The sequence below is a fragment of the Anopheles darlingi genome, chromosome 2, assembly GCF_943734745.1.
Source record: "Anopheles darlingi chromosome 2, idAnoDarlMG_H_01, whole genome shotgun sequence".
NCBI classification, from domain to species: Eukaryota; Metazoa; Arthropoda; class Insecta; order Diptera; family Culicidae; genus Anopheles; species Anopheles darlingi.
Window position 1 is genome coordinate 19,027,092 of NC_064874.1, and position 25,791 is coordinate 19,052,882.

At 48.9% G+C, this 25,791-nt stretch overlaps 4 protein-coding genes across 4 annotated transcripts in view; 3 read left to right on the forward strand and 1 right to left on the reverse strand.

Annotated features, from left to right (window-relative positions):
- LOC125948838 (poly(A) polymerase beta) overlaps window positions 1–142 on the forward strand; it is a 6,505-nt gene extending 6,363 nt beyond the window's left edge. Inside the window, exon 10 of the mRNA XM_049675308.1 lies at window positions 1–142. This exon is cut by the window's left edge and continues 979 nt beyond it. The gene's annotated coding sequence lies outside the window, so the exon portion shown is untranslated.
- LOC125948822 (uncharacterized) overlaps window positions 1–25,791 on the reverse strand; it is a 324,894-nt gene that overhangs the window by 163,580 nt on the left and 135,523 nt on the right. The gene's annotated exons all lie outside the window — the stretch shown is intronic.
- Window positions 2,115–5,942, forward strand: LOC125948858 (protein ABHD18). Its single transcript, XM_049675349.1, has 4 exons — window positions 2,115–2,480; window positions 3,524–3,791; window positions 3,868–3,980; window positions 4,056–5,942. The coding sequence occupies exons 1-4, from the start codon at window positions 2,389–2,391 to the stop codon at window positions 5,320–5,322; spliced, it is 1,740 nt and encodes a 579-aa protein (XP_049531306.1). The 5' UTR covers window positions 2,115–2,388; the 3' UTR covers window positions 5,323–5,942.
- On the forward strand, window positions 6,532–7,548 carry LOC125948919 (uncharacterized). The gene is made up of 2 exons (XM_049675462.1): window positions 6,532–6,553; window positions 6,621–7,548. Exons 1-2 carry the CDS (start codon window positions 6,533–6,535, stop codon window positions 7,518–7,520), a joined length of 921 nt encoding a protein of 306 aa, XP_049531419.1. The 5' UTR covers window position 6,532; the 3' UTR covers window positions 7,521–7,548.

The following is a 25,791-nucleotide window of genomic DNA, read 5'->3' on the forward strand; positions in this document are numbered from 1 at the left end:
TTGTTTGATTTTTTTTTCTTTGCACCATTTATCATGAATTTTAATTTTGAAATCGGCACTGTTTTTTTTTTCAACGAATAACGACCACATACCAAAAGTGGGGTCTATCTTACTTTTTGAATTAATCGGTAACGGCGAACACTACAAATACAAACACTGCAAATACAACGTTAGGTTGAGCGATAGCGATCGAAACAGATGATCGTTCTAGCATGGCAAAGCAGCATGTGAGTGCGCATTCTAGTGTGTTTGTGCTTAGACTGTGCACTCTATTGGCTACTGTGAGAATGCCTGCTCAGAATATGGCAGAGTCGCCTTAGCCGAAAACGGCGAAAGGACGAAACCAGAATACTAGATATGATTCGCTAAAATGCACTAGTGTAATGTTTGTGTTACGAGGCGGAGACGAACAGAAGGAAGGATCACTTACGCTAATTTACTTAAACCGACCGTTCCGACGGTATGTAGGAAAAACGAGACATATGAAGTACCGATCATTCGATCATTCTGAAAAGTGAAAAACCGACCAGAGTGGACAGGTTTTGCAGAAGAGTTGGACATGAGAGAGTATATTATCTAGTAGAACGATACACACACAGACACAAACACACAACACTGCTGGGCTACCTCCTTCCGGGAAAGACATTTGTTTTCCCCATCTACTCCTGGCTGGAGGTATTGAAGCCAATCTATACATACAGCGCGATGTATGTTGAATGTATGTATGTCCTAGAGTACCGGGCACAGCTCGCGGGAAGCCACTCCCGATCCAGCTGGTAAAAATACAGTGCAGAACAACAAGACCCTACTGGCAACTATACTGTTGTTGTGAAGAGTATTTAAAAAAAAACGTTTATTTTCGTCGAATACTTCTTGGTTTGTTGATAATGGGAAGTGTGGGTTCCATATCGCTGCGATCCAGCGTTGATATCGAGATGCATAAAAGGCGCACTGTTATTTGCGTTTAGTGGAAAAGATAGATGTGGCGGAATTGCTTGTTATGATGGTTAGTAGTGTGTGCCCAGTTACGATGGATGATCAGGAGGATATGATGCTGTGCTGCTGTCGATCTTACACAACACAACTACTACGGGAACCCGCAGAGATTTGCGGGGACTTCAGGCAAGATCGCGACGAATGATATCGAACTGCACCATCATCACCACCACCACCACCACCACCTCCCCGACACAATGCAATCGCAATGCAATGAAAATGTGTAACACACTCAATGTATCGCCTACCGATTTGAGAATTTTTCAATAAAGGTACATTTAACCCCTTCCCGTTTCATACCGACTTTCGCAGTGTTTCGTGTTTGTTCTGGAAATGGTTTGAGAAACAAAATCCCGCTATCCTGTGCGGAAGGGATGCGCATTTTGTCGCGTATTCAAACAGGTAAATATTGACTAACCTTGAACTTGTTTTCCAACCCGATCTAGTGGACTTTGCTTTCCCGGATTGTTGGCCCAAATTTGCGAGGTTCAAACCGAAAATAGGTCGGACACGATAAACAATCGTCGTCGATCATCGTCAAGGATTGCCAGGACGCCCGTACCGGTTTCCCCGGGATGTATGTGAGAGTGATCGCTAAATATGCTTTTGGAGGCTCGTCCCTGTCGAACGATCGGAGGGAGCGTCGTCTGGGCCTGCGCAATAACACTTCGCTATACCGGACCATCGCCAGCTGAGAGTGTGTGCGTACGATGTGGTGGAATGTTTGTGCATAAAGCGTCCGATAAAAGCTACGTAATCTCAAGGACATCATGTGTTTATCGAGAGAGACGATCCTGTTCCGGTTATCACAGCGCGTGTGTGTGTGTGTGCGGAGAGATAACGGCGATCCAGTCTGTTTATTACGCACCAGAAGAGCCGTTTAGTGCAAGCTAAAAATAAGCGTTCTTTTGTTAGTTGATGTTTTCCGATCGTCGTTCGTTATTTTGAACTACAAGTCCTCTCCTCACACACCCCTTTTCATGCCCTCTCGCCAACCACTTGCAAATCATAGTTGGCAACATGTCTCTCTCCCGCTCTCCTTCTCTCTTTCGTAAACAAACAGCTCACGCTCTCGGATCTCGTCGTTGCTGCGGCCGCTTCACGGATGGTCCGCAAGAGCGGTGGTTCTCAGAATCAAAAAACCATCCCGGCGGCGAAGCACGTAAATCCCGAGAGAAACACAAAGGAAGCGTTTTCGACGATAAACAAACAGTGAATTAATCGGTGCAGTGGTCTTCGAGTGGTTCCACAGAAAGGGGACACTCTGGAGGGGTGCACTTAACGTGGGCGCCTAGTGAAAGTGAAAAAACAAAGAGACAACTCGGACAAAGAAGTGAGGAGCGGACAGCTGCATTCTGCATCTTCTTTACATCGAGCAAGGAATCAGTTAAAATGCCACCTTCCCGGCTGGATGGGCTGTATCGTTCGCTGCTGCTGACCAAGTTCTTCTGCAAAGGCTGGGGAAAGCCGGAAAATATCGAAAGGTACGCCCACCCCCCCGTTCCACCGAAGGGTGAAAGAGTTGCCAAAAGAAATCATCCGATCGCGTCTCTCGCCAGAATTATATAATAAAACCATCTGTAACCGATCAATCGGGTTGTGTTGGCGGCAAAACGTTTGCCAAGTTCGGTGCTAATCGATTCCCTGTCACCGTTGGCGGGTGCTATTTTTAGTGGATAGTGTGGTTCTACCAGATAAAACAGATCATAAACCGTGCGTACACGTCACGCCACAGAAGTTTCTGGATGCGAAGCGCAACCCGCTGATGTTGCTCGGTGCTACGTGCGTGCGAAGGTGTGTCGGCAGCGTCGCAATTTCCAGTGTTTTCTTCTTCTTGGTTCGACTACACTGCAGATAGTAGTGGGTGGGTTGGTGGCTGGGGGTGTGATAAATCCGCGGAATCCATCGCGCCACTTATTCAAAACAAAAACAAGAACAATGCGAGAGAGAGTGAGAGAGCGGCAACTCTCTCGCGAGCATAAGCATGATGATGATGATGATGATGATGCTGCTGCTAGGGGGTCTCCAACTGCGCTCTTATCAAGCGTCCTCGCGTAATAGCTGCTGCCGGTGAACTCTCTGCTTGGTGATAAGAAACTGCCGGTAATGCTATTTTGGACAGGTCCGAAATAGAAGAAAGGTGGTTTATTAAAACACTTTAAATAGGCGGGAGCGCTAATTTGATCCATATTCAAGGACGCCAACTGCGACGCCGAAATCGGTAGTGCGTAGTTTGCTGGGTGTTCCAGTCTCCAAAAAACCAGCGCCTGCTAGAGGTCACGTACACCACGCGCTCTGTTGTTGGTCACGTACTCTCTGGAGGGAGACCCTTTTGGAAACGACATGCCCGTGATCGAGAAACGAATCCTTTACCGACGTCAATTCGTCCTATTTTTATCCATCTACGACGCGGTCAACGTTCTTGAATGGACTTTCTCCTGAATGCTGATGGCGATGACTATTCTGACGAAGCATGTTCTAAAATAAAGCTTCTTTTCACTATCCTTCACCCCTCCCGGGGGCACAGGTTGTTTGAGTTCCGCAAGATCATCTCGAACCGGGCCGCCTGTTCACAGCTGATACCGCGGGACTATCCGGTGGAGATAACGCGCGAAGAGGTCCAATCGGATTGCAAGATCATCGAGGGCAAGTTCATCACGCCGCTGGAGATCTATATGCCCGGGCTGGTACCGGATGTGGCCCAACAAGCCCACTTCCAGGTGGTGCTGCCACTCAAGTGGAATGACGAGCGCTACAAACCGATCTGTATCCATCTGGCCGGTACCGGTGATCATGTAGGTGTCGCGAAAGGAAGGCGATGCTGCCCTTGTGATGGCATGGGTTTAATGGTCTGAATTCTTTTCTGCACAGTACTTCTGGAAGCGAAGGAATATGATTGCCAAACCGCTGCTGAAGGAAGCGAATCTCGGTGCCATCATCCTGGAGAACCCGTTCTACGGTTTGCGGAAGCCAAAGGAGCAAAGGTAACTGCATTGGCCGCATGCCCGCATGTTGATTCCCTCGGAACGCTCCAATCTAATCGTTTTTGCTTTACACAGAGCATCGAGTCTACAGAATGTGTCCGACATATTCGTGATGGGCGGCTGCCTCGTACTGGAATCGCTCGTCCTGCTGAACTGGTGCGAACGGAACGGATTAGGACCGCTGGGCATTACGGGGCTCTCGATGGGTGGCCATATGGCATCGTTGGCTGCCACGAACTGGCCAAAGCCGCTGGTGCTCGTCCCCTGTCTGTCCTGGTCAACGGCTTCATCCGTCTTTACTGAGGGTGTTATGAGCCATTCTATCAACTGGGACGTCCTGGAGACGCAGTACTTTGCCGATGGTAATTTCCGGGAGCGTCTCTCGAAGATGGTGACCGTGGTCGACGATGCATTTGTCGCCGGAAAGCAGTTCATCCAAAACTTTAACCAATCAGTCGAAGAGCTACGGCAGGATATCGACGAAGCGAAGGATCTCGTTTGTGGTGCAGCAACGGTGGACGTTAATTTGTCCGTTATACGCGAGGCAACACCGGAGGTCACCGATGAAGAACAAAAGTCACGACAGCAGCAGGAGGAGAGCAAGCAGCTAAAGAGTCGCATCCACATTAATCGCACAAACGCCCTGAACCTCTCGGAACCCTTGCTAGAAAAGCTCCTATCGAATGTGCGGTGCGAACTGACCCAAGAGGAGATCGATGAGCTCAACATGAAGATCCATCTAGCGCTCAAGCGCCACAATGAGGAGCACCAGAGCGAAGCTGGCCAACCCGGAGAGAAGCTGATTCTGGAGGTGAAGTCTGAATCGGCAAAACCGACGGAAGCGGAAGGTGGTGGTGCGGTCGAGCTTGCTCCGGCACCCGCGATATCGGTCGGATCGAAGATTCTGCAGTATATAAGCTGGCGATCGGCATCATCGACGAGTGAGGGCGAGAAACGCGTACCGATCGACACTACCAAGCAGCGCTGGTGGGAACGGGAGGCCCTCCAGTTCATGCGCGGTATGATGGACGAGTGTACGCACCTGAAAAACTTCTCCGTTCCCTACGACACGTCGCTCATCATTGCGGTTTGCGCCAAAGATGATGCATACATTCCGCGGGAAGGGTGCACGAGCCTGGAGGACATTTGGCCCGGTGCCGAGATCCGCTACCTCGATGCTGGCCATGTCAGTGCGTACGTGCTGCACCAGAAGCTGTTCCGATCCTGCATCATCGAGGCGTTCGAGCGTGCGAAGAAGAAGTGGGTACCGGTGAGTGATGGTCTTCGGCAGGAGGTGAATGGTATGGCCACTACGACACCGGACCAACAACCAAGTAAATAATGGAATCGAAACAAACGGACGCTGGGACTGCACCGGGTTACCAAAGAGTGCCAAGGCCAAGTGCATCATCCCGTAGGGCCTTATGTGGTGGGCAACCGTGGGAAAAGAATTGCGTCAGTATTACGCCATTCTAATGAGGCCATCAGGAACACCGATACCGGTACACACGGTATTGGGTTTTGGGATGAAGTAAGCCGAATCACACCTCTCCGTTCTAACGGATTGAGGACTATACCATACTCTTCTTCATTCTCCGTCAGCATCGGCGACCAGTCAACGAAAGAAGAAGAGTTTCCTGTTTAGTGTTAAGTGCCGATCGGAACTGGACTGATTGTGATAAATTGACACGACTTCGTGAATAACGAGCTCAAACAAGAGAGAGAACTATAGTGGCAGTCTGAGGGGATCGTCCGCGATCATATAGAGAGTGTATAAGTTATTGTTAGATGATCCATTTGTATTTTTGTATATTATGCTTCACAAGTCGTAGGGTACAGAGTAAGAGCAGCGAGTGCGCGAATTTTGTGCATCTCTCGCGAGTGTTTAGTGATTTTGTTTTGTCCCCACTCATAGAACGCCATGTACGAACGCCTAATGAAAGAGATTTAATAAAATTAAAAAAAAAAACTTGCGCAAGAGACTCGGCTGGTTTCGGTGGACTATGAGAATGGCAGACGACAACCCAGTCCGTAAACTCTTCTTAGCCCTTCCGGAGGCACGTAAGTGATGTCTGATAAGATAAGTAACAAAGCCTATTGTAACTTTGTTCCATATTTTATCCCCCCCGCAGGTTTTGGTATTTTTTGTTCGTTTTTTGCGCCGCTCGGGAGTTAACGGCTAAGTGAGTCGACCAGGTCCGTGAGCGTGAGAATTTCCGGCAAAAGGACGGGACGTTCATGACAGCTCACGGCCCTCACCAAACTCACCAAACTCACCAGGCCCTCTTTTTGAGAAAAAAATTTAAAAGTAGAGTGTTTTGGACCTGAAAGTAGAGTTTTAAAAATCGCTATAAATTCGCCGTTTAATCCTTTTTCGATCGAAAAAAAAAACGCCAATCGCTAGAAGATAAGTGTCAGAATCGAAAAATACTAAAGAAACCCCTGGATCAGCTGGAGGAAGCGTGAAACCGGGTCTACTAGAAGACCCACCCCCCCCTTTTCTAGCTAATACACCTTGGATCGTTGAAAGCCGGCCTTTCTTTCAGACAAAAATGGATAAAGCAGCACAAGCAGTACGAAAAGCGGAGGTTTCGATTTCTTGTACACCTTTCATTAACCAACCATCCATTCATTTTGTAGGCCAAGCGGAGACAAGATAAGAGCCACAAGCGTGTGCCGCCACCGAAACCGAACAAACAGACGGGCAAAACAGCTGCCGCGAAACCGGAACCACCTGCAGTACAGCACACGGCCCCGCTCGTAGTCGTCGAGGCTCGCTATTCGAAGCGAGAGATCAAACAAAACTGGACCGAAGATCGGGAGCTTACGGCGGCTGAAGGCAGCTCTTCTGAGGACGAACAGCTGAACGCGGCCGATTTTGAGAAGCTGCTCGAACTGCCACCATCTTCCGGCGGTCACTTTCTGCTAAGCTCCGAAAAGCACTGGCTGAATCCGGACACGGGATTACCCGGCGATGACGAAAGGAACGGTTACGGCGAATATTTCCGCATCGACACCAAGCAGCTGAACGCAAGTCTTGGCTGCATCCCGTTCTATCAACGGCAAGGCTACGATGAGAAGCTCTTTACTGCCTCGGAGTTAAATCTGATGCGGCAGAAGGCGGAACTGCAGAAGGAGAAGTGGGGCAAAGGCAAAGAAAATATGATCCCGACAACTCCAGCTGCAACAAAACCACGGCCTGCTCCTTGCTTGGTTGGTCCGTTTGCGTTACCGAAGGATGAAACACCCGCGAAACCAATACGTCCAACAGCTTGCTTGGTTGGTGCGGCCGCACTGCCCAGGGATGAGTGTAAGGCAAAGGAAAAATCTGTCGTTGATGTAGAACCAAGGAAAGAGGAGCCCAAGAAGCTTCCCGTGTTGGAGAGGAAGTTAGAGGAACTTAAAATTGAACCTAAACCAGTCGCTAAAGTGATACCTTCACCAACCACTCTTAGCCAGCAAACGTCTACGAGCAAACCCGGCGGAAACGATTCGAAAGAAGATATCCAACAGTGGTTAGATGATATACTTGATATTTAATTAATAAACGAGATGGCTGGAACTCAATTACGCTATATAACATTACCTTTAGCACAGGATCATGTCACCTACGGGAGAGTATCACATTAAAGAGCGCCTGTATAGCTGACTCTTCTGTTGGTTCACTAATCTAACAAAGAATCGATTGATGCGCTCATCAATTGGTTCTTTGTTAGCTCTTTGAACGCATACAATTTGTTTTTTATTCATATTATGTTTGCACTCTTGGTAGAGATGGTTCAGTTTTCTGTGTTTCGCTTCTTTGAGTGTTTGAAAAATATTTTCAGCGAAACCGAAAGGGCATTGATAGCTATTTAGCGAATGATGTATAAAATTTAGCTTCTTTTTTACAGGTGGTAGGCAGAAATGGGTTCTATTTTATTATTTGCCGCTTATAACGCCTGTTAATTTGGTAAGTACATCATTTGCTGGATTCATAAAGTAACTACCATGGGCAACTAACGAAGGAAGTTTCAAATTAGATTTACTAGGTTCAGATTTAAATTAATACTTAAAATAAGGTTAATCGAGAACATGGCTTGCTTTTTTACTTGGGCCCGAAAACGGTGTAATAATCACAACCAATTCCATACTAATCAACCGCTGAAGTACGGCAATATTTTACTTTTTTTTTTTCGTAAAATACGGATAACGGATTTCATGATTGGATCGTCACGACTGCACGTAGAACAAGCAGGCAACCAATCATCCCTTTACAGATATTTTACACAGAACACACAAAACTGAAGCTCTTTGTCCTATACGATGCACTGCTGTGTACGTGTTCTGTAGCATTCCTGTACATTTCACGTTGTCCTGCTAAAGGTTGATCGGAGGATACGCCAATCCGTTTTTCGATCCATCGTACGACCAAACGCAACGTACCAGACGCCTCCCTCGATGCGCGTCACATGGCGTTAGTGAACGGACCCGTCGTGTCTGCCGCAATTTCCATGGAATGTCACGGATACGTTAACCTTTGGACGATGTGGTGGACGCAAATATTTGCGCAGACGGCGACTAAATGAACACCCAGAAGAGTGGTGTGGCATGGCCGCACCATCGTGTCATGCCATTTCGAGAGTTTCGGTACCAGTTTACTTCCACGAAACCATATTGGATTGGTGGGCCATGGCCATTGGTCAGTATATCACCCGCGGTGCATCACAGGACGCGGATGCTTTTAATCCGCACTATACGCCGTTATTGAAGCCAACAGGTGAAAAGTTCCGTATCTCGTAGGGGTGAAGCCCCGGGTTTTCCGGTGAATGTCCACAAAACAAAAACGTATAAACTCCACTGGATGGGTGTGATCTGTGATACTATTCGGATGCGAACAATGCATTTTCATTCACCGTCCCATCGCATCACTGCACCCGACCATCGATGGCGATGGACGGGCGAGCTTTGCTGTGGTGCTGTGTAATTAAATGATCAAATTAAAATGAAGCTCACCCGCAGCGAGCCCCTTACAGATGCGTGGGTTGATCAAAAGCGCGAAATTTGACGCCAGTGGTGCGTCCTGGTCCGTGTCCGGGTTGCAAACCAGTCCAACCTAAGCTTAATTTTACCAATTATCTTAAAGCATGTCAGTGGAGCGTGGAGCGGGGCGTTGAGCCAGAATCCATCTGATTGAACCATCGGATTTCGCAGGCCGAAATAAAAATGCATAAAACCCACAAAGCCAACGCAGCATGATGTTTAATGGCCAGCTTCAGTTGCTAATTACTAGCATAAGAACATCCATGGCCCGCCTTTCGATGAAGTGAGGATGGAGATTAAGGAGGGATTACTTTTGATAGCATACCTGCCAGGCACAGGGGATTACAGAGGATTACACTTTGGGTCTGCCAGACCGGTGAAAAGTATCGACACATTGAAGCAGCACCGAAGGAGAGTGATGGCCAGGATAAACTCTCCGCCGCCTCCCCACTCGGCTCTGCTCTTAATGCAGCAGCTTATTGGCCAAACAGCTGTTGACTAGCGCTTGGCTAAATACTTGCTTCGCAATTCTATCAGCCTCACCGCCTTGTCCACGTTTGTCCCTCACGTCCGCTTTCCACGGCAATCGTTGCTATGCTCCTGCTGCTCGCAATCGCATGGATGACCTTTAGCCAAGGGATACCAGATAAGATTGTTGCCCTGTCTGTTCATCAGTGTTGCTACCGTTGCAGAAACGTGATGAAATGCTTTCTGATGGATTGTATTTTTCTCTCTCTCTTTCTTCTGTTGCTGTTCAACTTCAGATCAGTGTGGGATGCGAAGCATCACATCATGGACGTAAAAGCTTTATAGTGCCTTTTGAAGTAAGCATTTCGGACAGATCTTTATTGATTATTAAGTAAGCGGCAAGCGGAGCAGAAGTAGCAACAGCCAGGCCAGGCGAAAGGATAACAGCTTTTAATGCTCCCTCAATGGTTTTGCGATAAAATTTGATTATACTGCTCATTGCTGACTTTTGAAGTTCTTTTGGGTAGAACCCCGTAAATGTAAACGGAACACTCGTCGTTACTGTTTCCGCTAATGGTTTTCTCGTCTTTTACACGTGTTTCATGTTAAACTATCTGAAACAGGTTCGACTGATTAATCCAATTTAAAATGCAACATCAGGTCCAAAACCGGCAGCACTACGCAATAGAACGCTGCTCGCCGCGAATGCCCCAAAGGACATTTGAATCGGATTATTGAATAGCGAATTGGTGCATTGAGCAGTTCCCCAGTTGACTCAAAGCCCCGCCAACGTCCGTCCACCGTAGGCGTAAGCATCACGATTCATTGTTCCATGCCAATTCCGTGCCGAAGAATTATAAATCGACACATGTCTGCGCCGCTGGCCGCTGGGTTTGATTTATTAATGATCGCACGGTGATTCCGAGACAATTCGTGGCCTCAGGGAATCGGAGTAGCTTGAGCAAGGGAATAGTCCATATTGTGTTTTCCCGCGAGATGATGAATTGTCTGGGAGTGAAATACGGATCGGAATTTTTCCTGGGATGGAACACCTATGAGCAGTATTGCTTCTACTACTACCACTTGTAGCAAGGCCGAGGGCCGACCGATGCGAGATGGATGATGATCGTTATCCATACTTCGCACTCCTTCCCACCCAACGGTGCAACGCGAGAACAACAACAACCACAACAACAAACCGACAGTCGGCAGACTTGGAGCAGGAGCAGGAGCTTCAGCTTCAACTTTACGCAACAAACGGTCACCGGTAAAACCAATCGAAACCAATCTAACTTCGCGGAACGGTTTCTGCACGCTGCTGCTCTCGTTTCACTTTTTGTTTTTGTTTTTGTTTTTCCAACCTTGCCACCTGGCACCACGTGGTGTCCGAGAACGAAGGCCGCGCGCGCGCCAGGGATTTAATTGGCCGCCTGCAATATTGCGCGGTAGGTACGCGCACGTAATAGGATCAAGAGATTTACGGTAAAGCAGATTATTGATTGAAATTAGAGGCCACCATTTCTTTCCTTCTCGTTCGTTGCCGCGCCCTCTCCCGTTTTTCTTCCGCCTGATATCCGTGTCCTGTCTACAGGATGACCAGAATTCTCGTAGAAACAGCAACACGCAGGAAACACGAGGTGTGTCGGGCCAGGTTGTGTTGAGATTGTACGGTTTAATGCGATTCTTGTTTATCATTTCCTTCCCGCTTCTCCGGCTGCATCACTGACCACATCCCACGGCCCACGAAAGGGGATCTCAGGGAGACTCGGGACCGAATAATAATCGCCCGTTAATCGGACGTCCACGGACCACCGCTGGATGCTAATTAAGCCATTACGAGAGTACGCACTAGCGTTGTAAGCCGGGCGAAAGAGCGAAGTGCCGAATGCGGAGGTGATAACGATAAACGTGAGTTTTGGAGTGAAGGTAGCGGTGCAGTAGTGCTGTGCACCGACTGAACCAGTTGAGATGTTGTTGAGAAAGCCCGACGAACCTGAAGCGAGTGAGCTAAGCTCGAGACCATCGGCAAACTCAAGACGCAAAGGTAAATTATGATTTAATAGGAGGAGTTAATATTGAAATACTCAGTCTTTCTCTCTTTCTTTCTCGTTTAACTATTACTCGGGCATTACTCCGAAGGCCCCAGGCTCTGGCCTTCAGGTACTACTACGCCGAGTCCCTTCGCACCGTTGGGCCCATGATTTCATTTGATAAAAGTTCCGACAGCGAAGACATTATTTATGGTTTCCATTGTAGGGCCGGTTCGCCTTAGGCCGGACCCAGAACTGTACGACGGACTAACCGAGGTATTATCATAGCACATTTTCCGATTCTGGCTAGTCACCGAGGATCCACTCGGTGCTCGGGTACGCGCGTTCCAGTCCAGCTTCCCGAAAATGGGCTAAGCTCATTACGAAAGCTTTTAGCTCTCGTTCGTTCGTTCGTTCGTTCGCTCGCTTGCTGGCCCGTGGCCCCGTATGCTGGCTGCGGTAGTGGCTTTAAAAGCAGCGAAACAGCGAGCGAATGAAATATTTAGGCGCATTCGTCGGAGCCTCTCTGGTGGTGGTGATGGTGGAGAACCGTGGCCATGGCCACGCGATGGACGACCCCATAATCCTCTCAGACATGCCAGCAAGCCGGGGAGGGAGGGAGGGAGAGTGGCACTAGTTCGGGGAGTCGCTTTTTTCCGCTTGGTTTGCCTCACCAACTGTCATCCAATTGACGTGTACTCGGGTGGATCCTAGAAGGCTAGGACACCAGCAACACCATCGTTCAGCATCCAAGCAGTCCTTGTTTAACGAAGGACAGCAACAGAAGGGTACTTGGGGCGACGACGTCCAAGCGTGTCCAGCGCGTCCAAGATGCTTGGTCTTGGGAAGACGAAGAAGCTGGAGAATGGCCTTCAGCCTCTGCTTATCGCGAACGCAGACGCGAACCGGTGCACCGGTGGCTGGATTGCAAGACGTTAGTTCATCTTACAGGATGCCTTCCGGCCCGTTGGCCACAGTCCATGCCAGGCGTTTGGACAACGCAACAGGCAAAGCAAACAAAAACCGACCATTTCGCCTCCGGGTCCGGGTTGGGTATCGGGGAGAATAAACAAAGAGCAGAGCAGACCAACAACCAAGTGGGAGAAGAGCAGCGCTGCTTATGACCTGATTTTTTGCTGACTTGGCAAATGCACTGAGCGCATCACCGTTGGCCAACCAAACAGAACCAGGGTTGGCATTTAAAACCCGTTGGATTCCGGAGTGGCCTCCGCGTGATGAAGTGAAATGACTTCCGGTGGCGCACTCCATGATGACGCGCCCAAAACGTGACCACCAGCGAGCCAGCCAGCCAGCCAGCCAGCCAGCCGTGAAGGGTTGTCGAATTAGGTTGAGTTTTTCCTTGAACGCTCGCCCGCCATCAACGGTCCTTGAGCACACCAGTCCAGAAATCCCTGAATTTCCTCCGGAGTAAATCGATTCGGCATTTGGCGCGCTACATCGGCATTTCCTGTTTGTTCCGTGGCCCTGGGCTTTCGCTGGCTCCGGACCGGATATTGATGTTTTCCTGTGGTCTCCCGCTCGCTCGCTCGTTCGGTAATGCGTGATCGACCGACTGACCAACCAACCGACCATTCCCCATTTCCGCTTCACTGGAGTGCTGGAGTCCCATCCGTGGGTTCCATCCGTGGGGAGTTCATGCGCCCCTTGCGGGGCTAGTGGCGATGCTCTGTGCTGTATTTGAACAAATTTGATCCCCAACACCCGACCCCGGGGGAAATTGCCGGGAAGAGAAGAATCGAGAATCGAGCGAAACCGACACGAAACCGGGAAGAGGTGAGGAAATCCTGGCGCCGGAATGCGGGCTTGGTGTTGTTGTTGTTGTGCGTGTGTGTGTGTCTGTGTTGCGGGAGCACTTGTTGCGCGGTATCCGGGTCTGGGTCCTGCGGTCTCTCTCTAGAGACGTTTTGTGGGGTAAAAACGGAGGCTTTTTTTCGGTATCGCTGTCTCCTCGGCAGGTCGGGGCCTGGCCGGGGACCGGGACCGGGGGTTGGTGGTAGCCATTAGATCGAGTGCACTCGAACGTGTGCCGTGGTGTGTGTTTGGTGGTGGTCGGTCGGTCGGTCGGTCGGTCGGTCGCTTGGCACTCGTTTTGGGCGAAGTAGTATAGTAAGAGCAGGTTGCTCTTTCTATTTGTCGTTCCGCTAGCGCTTCGGAGTGTTTGTCTTGGTTCCGTTCGTCCGACCGGTCCCGTCCAGGGTGAATCACACCCTTAGTGCACACACCTCGCTGCTCCCTTCTTTTTTTTATTGTCCGGTCTTCGCTGTTTTCGTGTGCGTCAGGAACGTTTTTGTGTGAGGATCCATTGTTTGCGCCGTCGTTTTGATGAGCAATTTTTAAAGTAAGCAAACCAGGATTTGAACGGAGTTCTTTTTTTTCTTCTTCTCTCTTTTGGTTTCGGAAATTTGATCGCTCCGTTGCACAGTGGAAGGGTGCCGTGTGGGGGGAGTGAAATTTGTTTAGGACAGTTTGGTGGCGCTGGGTGGGAAAAGCAGCTGGCACCTCGAGCAGTATGAGTAACTTTGAACGTTGCTGTTGTTGTTCGGTGCCGGTGCTAGTGAATGAGATATTAAGGCAGTTTAGTGTTTCGTTTAGAGATAAATAGATAGGATACTTATGCGAGTAAATCTCATACTAATGAAAAGGATGGTATTTGAATAGATGGGCATTTTTGAGATTATCTATTTGCGGCTAGTAATCGATGACAAATTCTAGTTTCCTTTTCTTATTGACAACGCTACTAAAAAATGTGGAACGTTCAAGCATAGGTCTCATAAAGGACATACATACTGAAAGAAAAAAGCAGCTTTACAATTCGTTCGAAACATTCCTCAGTGGGTGCTAGTTAGGGAAAGGAATCGAGCATCTAATCATGACCTCTACGTAAAAACTCCTGATAACCGCATGATATTGGCTTATACGAGGAAAAGGTTAAAGGGCGGTTCGGAATTCCATTTCTTCACCACCTGCACTGGAACGATTATTCATTTATGCAGAAGCCATTATCATTTCTGCAAATGAGAAATGAAAATGTTTTCAAGGAATGTTTACAGTACAGGAAATGATATCGAGCGCAACTATTGTTACCAGAAATTAGTAATAGATGTTTTCTGCAATAGCTGCAAAATCCTTGGAAGAGCATAAGTATCGACTTCTATTGTTTATCTTGTTGTCATTTCGATTGTTTTTGTCACGCCAAGACCCTTGAACTCAAGGATCGTACCGTTTGCAATAGCTTCTAATGATGTTGCCGACTACAACCCCTTCGATGGAATATACGAAATTGTATTTTTTCGATTTTAAAAACACCATCAAAATGAAACTGAAATGCTAAAATATAAAAAATAATGAATAACATTTAACATAATTTGATGTTTATTACCGAGAAGAAGGAGTAAGAATGGTAGAATTTTCTTATTTTCATCGAAATCATCTTGAAGCAACGGAAGGCTTCAAACGCTTTACGCACACTGCTCACCGTTTCTGTAGCACTTTGTTCATTCAGCACTTTGTAGGATCATAAATTTCGTTTATAAGCTCGCGTCTGTTGTTAAGTAAAAAAAAGTGGGGCCAACTCGGTCCCAACATGGCCGATCGAACAAAGGATTTCCATAACTCTCATAGCTTCCAACCCGTCTAACTGGCATGGCAATGGGGTGGCGCCGGCTACCATCGCAATTGCTCGCCTCGCTCGCGTAATGAAGGTGGAAGCTATAGTTTCCGCATTGTACTCGCTGCATGCACTTGATGTGGACGCCGGCAACGGTGATTGACGGTTCCTGATGAAAGATCATCAGCTAGCAACATCGTACCAGCACCACCAGCACCACCAGGAGCAGCAGCTCTAACTAGAATTCAATCGAACGCTCCCTACAGGGCAGTAACTATCGCGTAGCTCGATGCTTCATCTTCAACCACAAAACCATAAACTAACTACCGAAGGTGCGGAGCGCACTGAGCGCAACCACACACACCGCCTTTCACCTTCCCATTTTAACTCAGCCAAGGCCCGGCACGGCTCATCGTTTCAGTAGGCCGTGAACCGCAGTGAGCCTTTTAGTGGACTTACTGGCTGGCAGGCAGGCAGGCAGGCGCTCCACCACTCCCCTTTCCAGCACGACGATAAGCTGTCAGTCGCAGAGAAGTAAGTCGAAAAGTTGGCCACAAGCATCTCGCCAGGCTCCATGCACCGCACCACCGCACCAACCGGGCCCAAAAGGTACGGCCAGCGTCTGCATTTGACCGTTAGTTCTTCTTGTCGGTTAATTTCAATTAAACTCCAGCTTAGTCCGCCCGTCCGCCAGCCTCACCTACTACGATCCTACGCAAGGCCTTCTGCGATTGTCGCTGACGGCGGCAGGACGGTGCGTTGTGGTGTGTGGTGTGCGCTGCTTTTTGGCGGTGGTCGTGGCGAGTTGGTGAAAGTAAGTAGTAGATTAGTAAATTGCGGTAATGGCCATCGAGTCGCGGCTAGGGCACCACGGAACCACCGGTGATACGCGATTGTACGGAGACAGGATTGCCAGGAGACGAAGATGCCATGCCGGCTTGCTCGTGCAGAGATGAGTTATGTAGTGGGAGGCACAATATTTTGACGTCAACCGCGTGGGCATGGCGTCGAGTGATTAAATAGCGTTCCCTCTCTCCCCATCCCTTTTGTGTTTGAGGTTTCACGATGTATTTGGATAAGAGCTGTACCGCAGCTTACGGTGGTTTGCCGGATGTTGTGTGGAGGGTTTTGTGTCGTTATTGTTGAAAGCCACCTTTTCTTACCTTTGCTTGCAGGTGAAGAATTGTGGCGTTGGCCACGGAAACGAACCAATAACTTTAATGAGTTGAACTGACGTGTCGTACAAACGGGCTTTTAATTTCTAACAGGCGACTTTAAATGGTCCAATGTTCCGCGTCCGCGTTTGCATAACCACTCGTGCCAAGAAATGATACTCATAAGCAGTCGCGTTAGAGTGTCGCTGCTAAAATTGGCCCTGGCATCTGGACGAAGACGATGATGATTGAACGCAACGCGGCGTGCTCGTAAATAAATGTTTGCCACTCGAATGGGCAGCAGGCACATGCCTGCCGGGGGGGGGGGGGGGGGGGGGGGGGGGGGGGCTGGGTGGAGCAAACACGGATCACAGCACCGAGTGCGAACAGCAGATTATAGAATTGGTATCAGCGTGCGGGCAAGGGCATGGTGCATGGGCAGGAACCTTTGTGGAAACGCACGCGAAAGCGAAGACAACAATAGGCAACAAAATGGGTTGTCTACTCCGGAGTAGATGCGAACGCGGAGAAAGTATCTATATTTATAAAACGCGTTCTCTTTTATGGCGGAGCTGATTTCGATCGATCGAGCGTCGAGGGCGTCTTCTTAATGTCATCACGTCGAAGAACCAGTTAAGCGGTGCGTTGTGCGCTTTCACTTCCTTCACGTGAGACCGTTCACGGAGGGAGTTTAATTTGAGTGTTTTTTGCTGGATTATGAATTCCTGTTCAGTGAAAGTCTCGGCTGGAGCTCGAGGAAAGTTGTAAAGTTGCACCCGGGGGGGGGGGGGGGGGGGGGGGGGGGGGGGGGCAAGTGCAGCATCAAGGCATCGGCAAATCATTTTTGAACATTCTCGGTAGCCCCGTCCGCTTGTTGACCTTAATCCCGAATGCTTTCGATGGTAAACATCCCTTTTCAATCTGCAGCCGGCTGGCCGGAGGCCAGAACGAACGTACCGATCGTAGGGACGCGGGTGAGCCATCAATCCTGTGCATTGCTTGCATCAAAAGCATCAAATCGCAAATACAAACAAACCATCATCGTAAATCGTTCCCCGGAGCACAGTCTCGGCTCGTTGGCGTCTTTACGCTGGGAGTGAAGCAACAGCCAGTCTCAGAAACGGTTCCACACTGCAAGGAGTTCGTTTAGGAGCCAGGGCGGGTTTGCGTACGGGAATGTTCTCAGAAACATACCATCCGGTATCGGAGTGATTTCGTGAACCGAGCGAGCGAGTGGATATTATTCTTCGGCACGGATTGTTGAAGCTTTTTTTGGGGGTAGCGTTTTTTTTTGGGGCCAGGTTGCATCGAATCGTCGTGGGTGAGTATAACGTCGTGGTCTCTAATGGATCACTTTATTGAGCAGACGTTGGATGCGGTTTGAAGGTGCGCTATCGCGAAGGCAGGCCATTCGGTTGCCATAGTTGCAGAGGAATGCATTCGTAGAATGACGGTCCCGGCACAAAATGTACTATCGCTTTTTCCGGAACGTTTGCCTTGTCCGCCGTCGTCGGTTGTCTAGAACTAAGTGAGTTTGGTAGAAAAATGGTTTACGTTTACATTGAAACTACTCTGTTCTTGATATTTGAACGGAGTTGACGAAAATTTGACAGGTTTTGAGGCTTGAACAGCTTAACGTCAAAAGGTGCATAAATTATAAATGCATACATTAATTTTTTGAATATGATAAAGTTAGTACAATATGCACGCATTATACATTGTTCTTTCTTACATTTTCTTGCTTAGTTGCTTCAATCACGAATGTTGAAAAATGAAACCAAGAAATTGGTTGATAGATGACAGACACTAATGGCTATCAAACGTTGGAAATTTCGATTGTTTGAAGTAAAAAACGGAATTTCTTTTAAAAACATCATTAAATTTTCGGTAAAACTTCTCGCGAATTAATTATTAAACCTGTAGGTAAGCATAGTTTTACCTGGATAAAAATATTTTTTGGTATGTATTCTTTAACGGTTTTGTAAATAGTAATTTAAGCATTCATTGGAAACTGTTTCGATGGTAACAATACCTTAAATGAAATTTGAAAACTTTGCTCTGCTGCGTTGATTTACAATCTAAAGCTCACTGGCGATCGAGTAGCAGCGGCGCTATTCACCTTCCAACATGCCGCAAATTGGTTAAACATTGAAACACAATTTACTACCCCTTTTCGATCGATCGATCTCCATTTCTCTCACGCTCCACACGCCTGCATCCCGCTAGACCACCGTATCTGACTGCATTACGCTTCGATTCGTAATTATGCCTTCGCTTATCGGGACGTTAGCGAACGAACGAACGAACTAACCAGAACCACGCACACCGCCCGGTGTCATATTGTGCACCTTTCTTGAACTCCTCCCAAAAACCCGAATCCGAATGCTGTGCTGCACACACACACACACACACACACACACATACACACTCGCTGCACACAGTGCCCGGCTTTCCGTTAAATGGTCGGCCTCGTTTCTACCTTGTGCCAGCTTCGTGGTAATGGTGCATACGCCATCATTTTGACAGATCACCGAACGTTGATGGGCAATAAATGATAGATCGGAACATGGCCCCCCGCTCTTCTCGTCGCTTGAGCTTTGCTTTCCGTCGCGTCGCACAGACTATCTCTGTATTTTCAATAAAGACCGTGTCAGGACATCGCAGCCTGGTCGGCACGAGGCGAGACGCACCAAATGCTGATAATTCAGCGAACGTGTGCGTGTGTGTGCGTGCGCTCACCAGGTTTGCTGATCAAAAGGATGCAATCTGGCAATCGGACTGTACGGTGGTCCATCCATGCTACGCCAGGAACTGATTTGTGGAGATCAAACGAACCTGGGGGTTCGTACCGAACGCACCAAACGCAGTGGTTCGAGGTGATTCTAGTGCTCGGTACTCGAAGCCTACCTTGTCGGAGTATGGGAACTGCGTATTGAAGTCGAGTGGTGTGTGGCGAACATCGAATCGACGAAATTCGTGGTTGATATTCGTAGCCGATGATAGCGCCGTCACCCTTCACCTGATTTACGTGTACACATCACTAGGCACCATGATGCTCGCCACCAAATGGCTCGGGAATGTACGGGAACGATGAGCGATATATAGGATGGGCGCGATAAGTTGAACAGTTTATTGGAAAAGCCTGTCGACGAGTGTTTGAGAGGAGTTGCATAAAAAGTTGAAGAACGAGAGGCAATGGTTACTATGATGATCCCAGCTCGCATCGTTTGGTGTGACAAAGCCCGATTGAAGTGTTTGCTTCGCGCGACAAGTACGACGATATGGCGTAAAGGAAGATGGTTTTTTATTGCCAAATCTCATCTTCCAGTTTGAAGCAGTTTCACTTTTTACAATCCATTCTAGCGATGGAATGGCGGCAAAATACGGTAACCCTCGGTTGTGCTGGAAATTCGCAACGTTCGCGACTTGTTGCGTCTGGCGTCGAGGTACTTTGGTCTAGTGCTGGTACCTACGTGGATGATTCTAAAAACGAACGTTCGCTTCATTAGCATTTTGCGAGCAACTGTGGCCCTGTCATGTCGAGCATTCTCTGTTGGAACAGGCATCAAAGACAGATTTCTAATACTAACGTGTTTTTACAACAAAAGCGGTAAAATGTGATAATAGCAGCTACCCTCACTGACAAAAAGTCAGATAGTTTCCAGAACGTATTACACTTACATAAGTTAATCTTAAATACAATCTACTATTAACTCTGTTACTCAATGCACACGGCAGCGCCTAGATTAGATTAGAAACACCCATGTTTGAGTTTGAAATTTCCATTTTATTAATAACAACACCGACCACAACGGTCCAGAAGTAGTCGCTTTGGGGCTCCTATCGGTCTTTAAGATCCCAAATATTAGTCGCCTTCCTAATGTGCCGGTGAAAGTTCACCTCTTCTCGGAAACCATTACCGAAGTAGTTTGTTTTGGAACGTTTCTCGGATCCTGGCAGAGTCCAGAGTTGGGTGCAGGTGCAGAAGGAGGAACATTTGCTGGTGGCTCAAATGTAGCCCAGACTTGGATAGTAGTGCAGCAGCAGCAGCAGCAACTACAACAGTGGCCGATATTTTGCCAACCTAGCTGGAGTGAAAGTTTTAATTGATATGTGTGTAATCGGATGATCGGCCATCAACGGCCAGAGAAGCGGAACAGTGGATGCAGAAAGGCGAAACATTAAGGCAAAACCCCCGATTGAATGCTCCAATTACCGTGAGTTTCACTATCCTGGGGCCTGAGAGCCGGTTAAATGATGAAATGTGTGCTTTTCATTAAATGCACCACACTCGCGCGCCTAATGATCATGTAGCATGCAGCTGCTGGGCATCAGCAAAACATGAATGTTTCGTTCGATAATTATCCCCGGGCTCGCCTCTAAATTTCTTCTGAATTTTAACCGTTCGCTGCCAGTTGGCATATTTTCCGAATTTATCGTGAACGAGAAAAAACCCTGTTCCCGGAAGGGCGCCTCCATTGTGTGCCGATCCGAACCACGGTCTTCCGGCATTTTTCTAGCGATATTTTGTGGACAGGATCGTTTCGTTTAGACGCAACAGTAAACATTCATCGAACTGCGCCACCAACTTTAATTCCATTTCCTCCCTTCACGATACCACTCCTTCCCCCCTCGAGCCGTAGGTTGATGAATGGCGAATTTGCTTCGAGCAGAAATGGAGGCGCATGGTACCGCGCACGTGGCCACGGTTGGCAGTGGCGTGGGTTTTTTGTAGGGCAAAAAATGCGGCGACGATGATGATGATGATGATGATGATGATGGCCACCGGGCATGACGTTGTCGTTGGCGGCAAACAGCTAGTCGCCGTAGTACTAGTGGCCGTCATCGTGAAAGCAAGACGCTCTTCGGTCCTCCATCCATCCATCCGACCATCCATCCGCCCGTCCCTGGCATGGCCAACACCTTCGGGCGTTGTGCGTAACGGTGACGGTGAATCTAATTACGCTGTCATCTTGCTGACTGACAAACCTGCAGGGCGCTCTTTCTGTGCGTGCCGCGGTGCTTTCTTAGCGAGTAAGGCCGCTCGCAGTTGATGATACACACCGGCTCCGGTGCCGTGCCCTAGAGGCATGTGGCCCTCCGAACACTCCGGAACATGTTGATTGAGATCAGATCATAGCACGGTCGGCATGTCCAGTCAGCAGCCCTCGCGCTGCTGGTGCGATCATGTTTCCTTGCTACAACGTAAGCATCGTGCGGTACAATCATCATGGAATGCGATGGCGATGGCGACGGCGACGACGACAAGCATTGGCCCTCGGTCATCATTGGCAAGGGGTTGGCGCTGCGTGGCCGGTGCCGGACGATTGATTTCGCTCCACCTCAAATGCTAATCAGCCGCCGGTTGTTTGCTTAAGCAGAAGGCGAAAGTAATTGGTTCGCCACCGTTCACCAGCAGCAATGCAATGCAGACGCGATGACGCGTTGGCGCCTTTTCTGCGCCAACCATCGATCGAAGAAGGCGGCTCGTTGCGAATCTATTGTGTTTTTGGAATCAGGCCGGGCGCATTCTGGGAAGCAATAACTCAACAGCAAAGCCAGATGCTGAAAGTAGTCGGGTTGATTTGACGCTGTTTGACATCCTTCTTCTACAGTTGACAGTTGCTTAAGGCGATTGAGGTTAGGGACAGTGGAACGTTTAGTATGTATAAAAATGGAATTTCAAAACATTCTCCCATTTTTTTGGCTTTCATTCGCTTGATAGAATGTACCTGGCACGAATGCTGCAAAGTGTGCGCAACCCAGAGTGGTTTTTCATCAACTGTATGTTTTTCATCAAATATAAATATTCAAAATTCTAATTCGGAATTCGACATTTCCAGTTCCACAGAGCAGCGGCAAACGTGATACCAGATGTATGTATTCGGTTAAGGCGCGCATTTGGGGCTCTGGATACGACCATGTTCAAACCCAGCTCACAGCTGTACCACACACACACATTGTCTCTCGATGCCAGTCGCTGTCGATAGAACGCACCGCAATGGCAGAAGCGCTGGATGGATGCTGGATTACAATGCGATTTCAGTTGAAATAACTCCCTGGCAACCATGACTCGGCCCCGATTCGTGCATTCGGTCAGAGGCCATAGGACGCTCTCTCTCTCTCTCTCTCTCCCTCAGCTCGTAGTTCATCTAAAGCCAATTGGAAGTGCAGCTCGCCCGGGGTTTCACTTCGAATACCTTTATGCTGCTGCACCCCATCCCCGGCGTTGGTCCGTTGGGTTAACTTGGCCAGGTGTGCTGGGTTCGGTCTTGGGTCACATTCGTTTCCGGTTGCGTGCCTTCAGCAGCAGGGGTGTCGTTGGTCAGTTTACTGATCCCCTGGGTGGAAGTAAGGGTGGAAAAAACCCGGTGACAGTGAGGCTGGTTCGTGGTGTGGTGCGGTGTGTCCATCTCCTGTGGGCCGGGGGGAGAGGCAACATTTTGATTTAATTAAATTCCCTCCCTGTGTGCCGGCGAGAGGGCCCGGCCCCAGGGCCTGGTGTCCGGGGCATGCCGTTCTGGGCTTTTGAGGAATTTAATTTCACAAAATACCACCACACCCGCGACTGCCCCGATCACCGTTTTGCCATCATTGCCAGCCCATCATTGGGACCCTGACCAGCGTGTCCGTGAATGCAGTTGCAGGCAGAACGGCCGCTCCTCCGGTGCCGGTCCGGTAGGTTGGCAAAGGTAAACGAACGAATCAGCGTTCACCCTTTTCGCTATCGGAATGATTTCCTGTCCATGAACGTCACTTTGACTACCGTCTCGTCCTTCTCTCTCTCTCTTTCTTTCTCTCTCTGGATCCATTCCATTTTTCCCTTGCAATGCGGAATCCGGAAGAGTGACTCAGCGGGTTTTAATCGCAAAATTATTTTACGTCAACCACCGCTGGACCTCACGAGGTGTTTCACGGCGTTGATGCAGCGTACTGTTTACCACCAACAGTTGTCCGCGTTCGCGAATCACGTCACCCGGATGCGCCTCCAGGCCGCGGACGAAGACGATGATCCGGCTTCGTCCGTTCCAATTACCCCTCCAGTGCTCCAGTGACTTGCGTCTCGTCCGTGGCCGTGCTCTGCAGGCGAATTGGTTGACTTAATTAAGCTGAACTTGAGATGGCAGCGACAGCGAAACGGTGGCCTCTCCGGAAGCCATTCCCACACCCTCACCCCCCCCCCCCCCCTGGAGGCTAGGAAGCGCAAACATTTGCCTCTCCGCCTTCGCATCGCTTTGATCTTTAACGTGGCTCCGTGGCATTCTCCGTGGGTGTTGTTCTCGCCGGTTCTTGTTATCCGACCCAAGCTGGAAAGACGAAGACGACGCGAGAGGTCAGTTTTTTGCTACTCGGTCAACTCTTTAAACTTGAACCTAACCGCTAAGGTGGAGTCACTTTGAAAGAAGGAGAAGTTGGATCAAGCGAATCCGGTTGTTCGATCAGGAATAGTACGACTCCGACATCCGGGCATTGATGTACCTTGGACTTACTCTCCTGGTAAGTATGTAAACTCATTTGCAGATTATGAGTTGCAATGAGGCTCTAGGGGCGTACACTGGAAGCTGCATTTGCGTTGCGGAGTTCGGACACTTTCTTAACCCTTAACCGCCAATAGCACTAGCAGCTGCATACAGCATTTCACTCCGAGTAGGATGTAAGCCTCCTGTCTTTCCTTCCACGACTTGCACCAGGTCTTGGCACCCTCCGGAATGCCGTACCTCTTCTCTTTTCTTCTGCTTCTGCTCCACGATGCAACACGACGACATCGTAGAGGAAGGTACGTACATCCTTGGTCTTGGTAGAGAGCTTTATCGATAATTTGCCCCCTTCCGGCTTCCCCGGTTCGATACAATCCATCAAACGGGAACAGGTTACATTCCTGCTCAGTAGCGGTTGAAGGAGCCTTTGGGGGGGTAGCACGTTGCAGCCACTTCTTTGCCACTTCTCGAGAGCGAGCGCTTCTGGTTGTGCAATTTATTAAAAGATTAGAAGAATGCAACCAATATTGATTATCGAGGCAATAAGCATGCACACACTGCAGTCGGCCGATAGAAAATGGAAAACGTGTCGGATTATCGTTGGCTAGGGCATTCAGCATACTTTGATGCAGGCTACCTTTTTGCCAAATTACATTCCAGCACAGCAGCACCACACGGAGCGCTCTGGCAGGCATCCGAGCAGCCCTTTAGTGCATTAGTGGCGCCTTTGACAATCCGCAAACATTTTTCAATCGCATTAATTGCGCCGCCCCGGACGCTTTTAAAGGTGTAATGGACTGTAGCGTTGATTCTGTTGCTGGAATGAATTTGAAACTCGACAAATTACACGGCAACTGGCACAACAAATCGGTAATCGATGGTAACGACCATGAGGGGACCATCGCTGAACGCTGAACGTTATCGGGATTGGGTGCACACCGTTGGAAAATTTGCTCCGATAGCGTTGACAGGCGTGTAGGGCCTGGTTTGTACAAAATGCACAACCCTTTCCACGAATTGTGCACCTTTTGATATTATTCAACGCACTATCAGCGCCACCATCAGCAGCAGCAGCAGCAGCAACACCATCGACGGATCAGATTTTAATTATCATCCGAGATCACGATTATTAAAAAAGCTTCCGGTCCCATTTGGGTAACGGTGGTGAGGGTGGGGTGGCGGTGCCGTTCCAGCGAACGTTACAACCCAGCTTCCCAGCTGACATGTTAGCCCTACTAGCGGCCTATAAGCGTCAACAAGCGCATACGCACACACACACACAAGTTGGAGGAGGAGGAGGAGGGGAAAATGATTACAACCACAAACGCCACTCGCCATCATCATGTCGTTATCATGTGCGGAACTCCCGAGCCACCGGAGCCTCATTGTCACTGGAAACCCCCCTCCCATCCTCCTCCCCAGGATGCACCACGATCCATCCATGCACGTGATCCATCGGAACGAGGAGCATTCCCGCGCACGCAAACTATTATTGATTGATCATGCCCGTGATCCCGTGCGGTGGTTGGTGGGAGGAGGGAGGGGTAGGGTATGTGTGTGGAAAAGGGCCGGGGGATCGATAGGTTTTCCCGTGACAGCGGCTGGAATGATGGAAAAGTGCTAATGGAAACATGGTGCTCGGTTTGAGGATGCTTTGATGTCACCAACCCATGGAACGCGCGCACTCATTGAGGTCCTGCAGGATACAAGTCAGTCACCCCCTGCACCCCTACCCCCTCACCCCCACGACCGAGGGAAAACTGAACATGCGAACGGAACGAACGGAATTTAAATCAACTCGAGTCATTCCAGTGGCGACGGTCTCTTTTCTCTCTCTCTCTCTCTCTCTATCTCTCTCTCTTTATCTCTCTCTCTCTCTCTCTCTCTCTCGCTCATTCGCGTACGCACTTTCAATGCGGTTATTGGAGTTTTTTTTTCTCCAAAAATTGTTGCTTCCCGTAAATTTAATCTAGCAAGTATGCATCATAGATGATGAAGTTTTGTGAAAGGATCGCACTAGAGACCTAGAGT

Coding starts and splice junctions, on each gene's coding strand:
- LOC125948858 (XM_049675349.1), top strand. CDS start 2,389: ATGCCACCTTCCCGGCTGGATGGGCTGTATCGTTCGCTGCTGCTGACC. Junction 2,481..3,523: donor AAGCCGGAAAATATCGAAAG/GTACGCCCACCC, acceptor CCGGGGGCACAG/GTTGTTTGAGTTCCGCAAGA. Junction 3,981..4,055: donor CGGAAGCCAAAGGAGCAAAG/GTAACTGCATTG, acceptor TGCTTTACACAG/AGCATCGAGTCTACAGAATG.
- LOC125948919 (XM_049675462.1), top strand. CDS start 6,533: ATGGATAAAGCAGCACAAGCA. Junction 6,554..6,620: donor TGGATAAAGCAGCACAAGCA/GTACGAAAAGCG, acceptor TTCATTTTGTAG/GCCAAGCGGAGACAAGATAA.